The sequence below is a fragment of the Mercurialis annua genome, linkage group LG5 (assembly GCF_937616625.2).
Source record: "Mercurialis annua linkage group LG5, ddMerAnnu1.2, whole genome shotgun sequence".
In the NCBI taxonomy this organism is placed as follows: Eukaryota; Viridiplantae; Streptophyta; class Magnoliopsida; order Malpighiales; family Euphorbiaceae; genus Mercurialis; species Mercurialis annua.
The window spans coordinates 18330306-18338084 of record NC_065574.1 but is presented as its reverse complement, the minus strand read 5'-3'; the positions used below and the strand labels follow the sequence as shown (position 1 = coordinate 18338084).

The following is a 7779-nucleotide window of genomic DNA, read 5'->3' as shown; positions in this document are numbered from 1 at the left end:
GCTTGTGGAACTGTTTTTTGGATATCAAATAAACAGAGTATTTTGACTCAATCCATGATTTAAGTCAGATATGATATGAGATTCTTGTATGGAAGAGAAGATACCACTTGTATTGATCCATAGCGATAGTACCGCGGCAATTGCAAAAATTGATAACTATTTATGTAACGGTAAGAAACGACATATATGTCGTAAGAACAGTACGAAATGTTAGAGTGGATCATGAACACACTGATGATAAATTAGCAGATCCTTTGACGAAAGGATTAGTTAGAGAGAAAGTCCATAAAACTTCCAAAGGAATAGGACTATTGCCTATAGATTGAGTCATTTATAATGGTAACCCGACCTAACTGACTAAAGATCTCAAGATCTAGGTTCAATGGGTAATAACAAGTTATGAATGATATAAGCCAGAACATGCAATATTGAAGCATGATTCCTGAAGCGATTAGAGGATGAGTTAATAGAATCTCTTAATGAAGACTATACTCCATATGGAGTGGAGTACCTAGCTACAGAAGTGCTCTTGATAGCTTCACCTTTGTGAATGTGGAAGTGGGGCCGTTTTACATGAAATTTGAGGCAAAATTTCTAGAGCGTTCACTAAATTGGGATAGACGTACAGGGCCATAAAGGCAGGGGCTTTTGAATACACTTATTGAAAAGTTTGTGTGTGGTTTGATATCCGAGATAGAGTTCAAGACTATGAGTCATTCTTGTTGAATCAGAATCTTACTCACTACGCAAAAGTTCAAATCGCGAGATACTTTTGTTTATGCACAATCTTATTGATACAAAAATTTCTCAAGAAATATTTTTTAAATTTTCAAGTGCGGGATTGTTGACATTAGTGTGAAACATTCAAAAAAATTAAAGGTTGCATTTTTCCCACATGGAAAAAGAGAATGGTTTGTCCTCTCTAGCTTTTCTATAAATTAAGGCTTCCTCCTCATTTGTTAAAAATCAAAAAATGAAAGTATTTCCTCTGAGTTAAAGAAACATAGTTTTGTGTTATAAAAAAAACACAGTCTTGTGTTATAAATAATTTTTTTTTAGTTAAAGAAACACAGTTTTGTGTTATAAAGAAAACACAATCTTGTGTTATAAATAAAAAAAAAATAGTTAAAGAAACACATTTTTGTGTCATAAAAAAACACAGTCTTATGTTATAAATAAAGTTTTTTTTCCTATGAGTTAAAGAAAACACAGTCTTGTGTTATATACAGTTCTTGAGCAATATGACTGAGTGTTAATGAGCTGTTACCACATTGCAGTGGTGGCAGTATTTTCCGTCTGTTTTATCCTAGGGACGACGTGGTTGATAGTCAGCTTTGCACCATTGAGCTGAGCCATGAAACGTTTAAAAGAGAGCGACCTAATCTGCGACTCAGCCTTTTCAAAAATTCATGTTTCAACCGGCAATTGTTCCAACAGTTATAAATTGTTCTTTTGAATCCAAAGCTAATGATTGATAATTGAGTTTGGATGTTGGTTAATGCCTATAAACTATTTTGGGCTGGTATAAAGGTTAGGGCTGTTTGTATATGATTCGTTTGGATGACGCGATTTATGGTTTATGATGTCCGTTTCATGTTGATGTTGGTCCAAATATAGTTAATGAATGTTATGATATTCCATGCTATATTTAAGATGTTGGATTGATGTTTAATTTTTGTTGGCATTGCTTGGGCATGCATATGATAGATATGTCTTATAATATTTTGTTGTTAAGGCATGTTATGACTTATGATGTCATTTCTAGCATGTTTGTTTATTTTGGATTTTATCCAACACTCTAGATTTCCTAATAGTTGATTAATTAAGTAATGTTGAGTTCCGTTGCTTTTTAAATTTGATGTCATTTTATCAAATGAATTTTTGGATTTTAAACATTGGTTTCTATTGTGGTTTCTTCGGGTCGGATTAGACTTGGGTCACCCGACGTGTGAGATATAGTTTGAAAGTCTTGGTGGCTCGGCTAAGTCACCACTCTGGGTTTTAAACTTGTTTTATCAAGTTGTCAAAGGTTTCCAGATTATGTTTTCAAGTGGAACTCAATAGGACTTAACATATTGTATAACTTTGGCTATGGATTTTGTATGAATGTTTTATTCAATGTTCATTGTACTTTGGCTTGATTATGGTTGTGCTAGTCTTATGTGGTGTCTCATACTCCTTAGAGTTGGGGGTTGTTTTAAATTATAACTTTGTTTTGTTTTAAACCCGTCGACTACTCGTGCCTCGGAGTCGAACAGGGTTTAGTTTGCTTGCCAGACTTTCTCGGGGATTTGCAAACAGTGAGTTTGTATTATTATTTACCGCTTTACTAAGTAAATTATATATTTTGATATGTATATTTAATATGGATGTTTCAAAAGGGTTTTGAACTCATTATGGATTTGGATAGAACGAGCTACTCGATGGTTATCGTCTAGACTGTGTGCACCGGTAAGTATTCTGGTATCTGCATAAAGACGTCTTGCCTATGCTAATATCGGCAGATTTATATCTGACCTACTATGAGAAATCGACAGATTATTATCTGACCCACTCTGAGATTGTTTCAATACTTATTCCATAATGATTTTAGATATTATAGTACAAAAGAATTGTTTTGTTTTAAAGTTTTTCCACTTAATAAATGTAAATAGCAGTATGAACTCATCTTAGTATATCTGACTCCCGTTGTTTCCTCGTTTCTAGGTTTATTTGATTTCAGCGCGTCTGGTTGATCTCTAGCTTTCATTAATTCTGTGGAGGTTTAATTTTGAATGTATTTAAAAGATAGCATTTTATTTTTTAAATTCTTAAACCGTAGTAGTACTAGTTGTTGTTTATCTGTATTTTGGTATGTTGGATTGGTCAGACTATTATGATATTATTGTTGGCATGCTTTACTGTATACTTTTAATATTATTTTATGTCATGTTGTTAGAGCCCTAAAGCATTCCTAGGCAGCCACTAACACACCTTGGCCTACAATCCATTTAACCAATCCAAACAAAGGCAAAACAAATCCGAAATCAACCATTAAGAAACCAAACAATTGAATAGCTTCAATTCTAAAGCGTCAAATTAGCCCTAAGTCATGCATATCCAACCACTTTGATAATATAAAACAAAAATAAGAAGATGACATCGCATAATTATCGAAATGCACTAACACCTAACCATCGATTCGCATCAACCAACGTACAATTATCAACAAACAAGCTAAAACCAAATCTTAACTTTCATTTCCAGATTTTAAAACATAGCAAATCAGAAAATATAAACCACATCACCCAAAGTATAGATCCAATGCAACAACCTAACAATCTCTATGCAAAATATAAAGAAAATGAAATCACATACCTTATGGAAGCCAAAGAAATCAAAACCCCATAAATTAATCAATCAAAATCAGCCTACAATGAGATAAACAAAGGGCTATTGAATTTAGAATCGCATCAATCATAAACCAATTGAATAAACCATGAAAGATATGATTAAAAGACTTACCAATGATAAAAAAAAATGAGAGGGATGAGTGAGGAATTGAGTATGAATAGTGTTTCATTCGTTCTAGGTTTTCAGAAGTGAAAAAATGAATTTAGGTCGAAATAAGGGTATATTTATAGAAAATGGCGAGTTCTGCTGTGATTTGTCACGCCCGTGATTGCTCTGTCATGCCCGTGACTGAGGCTCTGCCTCCAATTGTTTTTGATTTTTGGGCCTAAGCCCAAAACCGCTCCAAACTATCCGTAACACACATGAAACACGATTAAACATCAAAAAAAGGTCTATGCATTGTAAACCAAGGTTTAAAGGAACCCAACCATCAAAGATTACACATAGCACATCAGACAGTTCATCGAAACAAGCCTGAAAAACACGGGGCATTACAAGTTCCGACCATACCGACGGTCAAAATGCATCAAGTAACATGCACTCTGGTCTAAAAGGTTTAACAGTATTTCTAACCTTGTATGCATATCCAATTGCCCTTGTGTATGTTTGTATTGTTTAAACGCTTTCAAAAAGTATGATCCAATCCAATATTAACAGGCTAAAGGACTAATCACGTTAATTAGCTCAATCAAATCAAAACCAGCAAATCACCTAAAAAATTTAGGACACCCATGAAAAAGTAATTAAAGATTGTATAGGTTATTTAAGATGACTAAATAAAATCAATCAAATCTAAAAATCCGATTTTTAAACTTTGTACATGTAATAAATCCAGACTAGCCTGTCATTTGTTATTTGTTAAAAACCCTTAAGGTTAGATAAATACATAAGAGTATTTTCTATTTGCCAGAATCGAGTCATATGAGCGTTCTAAATTGGGTCACTTTACTGCTTTCATCTGTGTTTAAATTTCCAAAATTTATACTGTGAACTGCATGAATGTTGAGATGAAATAAAATGAACACACCCAATAAAAGCAAACGTAACTGATAAGTCAAGTACAAGAGTTTTAGTAAAATGTCCACGAACCCAATTTTTTGATCCAGCGTACGATAATCTCACACATAAGCGAGTGAGATTATCCAATCGCTATAGGCATTCCTAGCTGAGTTAGATGACAACTCCATATTTTCTCAAATCCTTTTCAGAATAGAATCCTGCCATAAGTTTGGACAAGCAGCCCCCGAATCCCGCTCCGCTCATAGTAAAATTCATGTATTAATTTGCAATTAATCTAAGATAAAAACTCTACCAAAAATTTGGACCAAACACCCCTCTTAATTTGACACACTTATGGTCATAAATAACTATATTAGCTTACATTAAAAAAATGTATACATGTTTTTTTTGGCAAAGGAAAAATATTATACACGTCAACCATTCAATAATTATCCAATTCAGAATATTTGAATAAAATAAAATAAATTAATAAATTTTTAAAAAAGTGAAAAATTAAAGTACAAAATTGTCATTTAACGATATTTTGAAGAAAAAAAATTGTAATGTGGGTAATTTACTACCGCATACTTTATATAGATCTAGATATTTTATATTTAATCAATCTCTTTTATTATTAATTAAATAAAAGGATAAATTTAAGTAACTAGTTAATAATAAACCAAAAAAATCAGCAAATTTGCATCCATTTTCCTATAAATAACGGTGGGTTGAAGATATGGAAGCAACTAAGCAAAGCAATAAACATATTCTCTCTCTCTCTCTATACATTAAATTGCAGAAGAAAGAGATGGAAATGGCGCCACTCCTTCCTAGGTTTGTTGTGTTGAAAGCAAAGAATGACAAGTATTTGCGTTGCATTATTGAACAAGGAAAGTTCCGCAATATCATTAAATGCGACGGAGAGGAAATTATTAATCCTGTATCCAAGTTCAAAATTGAGAAAGCCAAGAGCAACCGAGATTTAGTCCATATAAGATGCTGCTACACCAACAAATACCTTCGACGCCGCGACGAAGAAGCATTAACTGTGGGCGCAACAGCTGATGCAGCCGACGAGGACCAATCCAAATGGTCATGCACCCTCTTCAGGCCCCTTTTTGAAGATGACAAAACCTTTCGCTTCCAGCACGTGGAGAGCGGCTATAATCTCTACCAGTGGCGATCAACTGATGACTATGACGGCTGCATATTTATCGCAACTTCCGACGATGACGAGGATGCCCGTGGGTGCGATCTCTTCTCGTTCACCGACTGGGAATCGCTTGTGATACTGCCCAAACATGTGGCTGTCAAGGGAGACAACGGCAAGTATCTGTTTTACCGTAACAAGCACAGCCGCGGTCCACTCAGTGACGACCACATGGAATTTGGAGCCACTCAGATTGGGGACAATAGAGTTGGGGAGCAAGTGTTCACCAACCCCGACGGAAGCATCCGCTTGAAGCATGATTCCAATGGCAAATTCTGGAGGGCTACTCCCCATTGGATATTTCCAGATTCAACCGACGAGTCAGACTCCGATCCCGCAACCTCATTTTGGCCAGTCAGAATCAAGGGAAACGCTATCGCACTCCGTAGCAAGGGTAACGATAGATATTTGCGTAGAACCTCCTACGGTGGCACGGTGGACTGTATTGCTGCGGCATCTTGGGCGACGACTATCGACAGAGAGAGCTACCTGGTGCTGGAAGAGCTGGTGAACAAGAGGCAAATATATGATGTGGAGTACCGGCTGGAGGACGCCAGAGTGTATAACGAATCAATCATGACACTGGCGCGCTCCTGCGTCAGCAACATGACTAAACAAACTGAAACCTTGGAGGTGGCAATGACTTATAAAGAGGTGAGGAAGCACAAATGGAGTACGAGCACGTCCTCTTCTTTTTCCTTTAGTACCAAAGTTTCAATGGGTGTTCCTGAGATTTTCGAAGCTGGCGTTGAGATGAAGGAGACGATGGAGAGCGAATATGAATGGGGAAGTAGCGTAAATGCAACCACCAGTTTGGCTAAAAAAGTGCCGGTCAGCGTTAAACCAATGACAAAGACAACAGTGACTCTTATTGCAACACTTGGATTTTGCGATGTTCCATTCAGCAAGACACCCTCACCAACGGCCAACTCGAATACACCACAAAACATGACGGCCTCTTCACCGGTGCCAATTGCTTCAAAATCCGCACCCAAGCCTCCGACGAACCACTCTAGTACTTATCCCTCCCATGCATCTATTTATCCTACCTAATAAATAAATTTCTCTGGAAGAAAAGAGAGTTGTATTTCGTATTGTGGAAGCAGCTATGTGTAAGCAGCTAAGTTGATGTAAAACATGGAATTAATATGAATATTTTATTTCCAATAAAATAAAATTTAATAATAAAATAATTGCTTTGCGCAGGCGATGAGGTGATCACCAAAGTTATTTGGAAGTCTATCAAAGATAAGGTGTTTTTCATATTTCTTTTGCAGCATTATTTTACATTCTTGTACCTGACATTAATTTTGGGAATGGGCAGCTTATTGTAACAGGTGTAAACTCAGATAATTATGATTCAATACTTATACGTACATAAAGGAGTTGTACATTGTTTAGGACTTAAGTAGCAATTTGCCCTTTAACTTGTAAGCAATAGGCAATTAACACAGAAATTAACTTTGTTGGCAAATCAATACACGAACTTGGTGATTATGGGAATTAACCCATTTTGACAAATTAAGTTACAAGTTAAGGGGATAAATTGCTAATTTAGGATACAATTAACTCACAATTAAAGGGGCAAATTGTCAAAATGGGGCAAATTGCCCATAATCACCAAATTTGTGTACTGATTTGCCCACAAAATTAATTTATGTGTTAATTGCCCATTGCTTATAAGTTGAGGAGGCATATTGTCACGTAAGTCCATTGTTTAGTATTAATCTATCACTAAGCTAATCTCTATTTGCATTATTACAATTAGTTATAGAGAGATAGAGTTGTAGCTGAGTGCAACTACTTGTTAGGAGTTATCTTTATCGTTCCCCCTCAAGATGAGCTGGGTTTGTCAACAATTCTCATCTTGTCGTAAAAATGCTGAAAACGGGATGAGGAGAGTGCCTTGGTTAAGACATCAGCAATCTGATCATTTGTAGAAATATAAGAAACCTGAAATTCATTTTTGGCTATCTTATCCCGAAAAAAATGAAAATTAATTTCTAGATGCTTTGAGCGAGAGTGAAAAATAGGATTTGCTGTTGAATAGGTGGCACTAATATTGTCACACCATAAAACTGACTTTGTTGAACAATGAACCCCAATCCCACGAAGTAAAGATACAAGCCAGTTTAATTCTGAAACAGCAGTTGCAATAGTGCGCTATTCAGATTCAG

At 35.7% G+C, this 7779-nt stretch overlaps 1 protein-coding gene across 1 annotated transcript; it reads left to right on the top strand.

Moving 5' to 3' along the window:
• The first annotated feature begins 5113 nt into the window (after positions 1 to 5113).
• LOC126680353 (uncharacterized) lies at positions 5114 to 6966 on the top strand. The gene is made up of 2 exons (XM_050375473.2): positions 5114 to 6714; positions 6809 to 6966. The coding sequence occupies exon 1, from the start codon at positions 5129 to 5131 to the stop codon at positions 6653 to 6655; it is 1527 nt and encodes a 508-aa protein (XP_050231430.1). The 5' UTR covers positions 5114 to 5128; the 3' UTR covers positions 6656 to 6714; positions 6809 to 6966.
• The last annotated feature ends 813 nt before the right edge of the window (positions 6967 to 7779 follow it).

What these genes read in the sequence shown, in the direction of transcription:
- LOC126680353 (XM_050375473.2), top strand. Translation starts at nt 5,129, where the DNA reads ATGGAAGCAACTAAGCAAAGCAATAAACATATTCTCTCTCTCTCTCTA.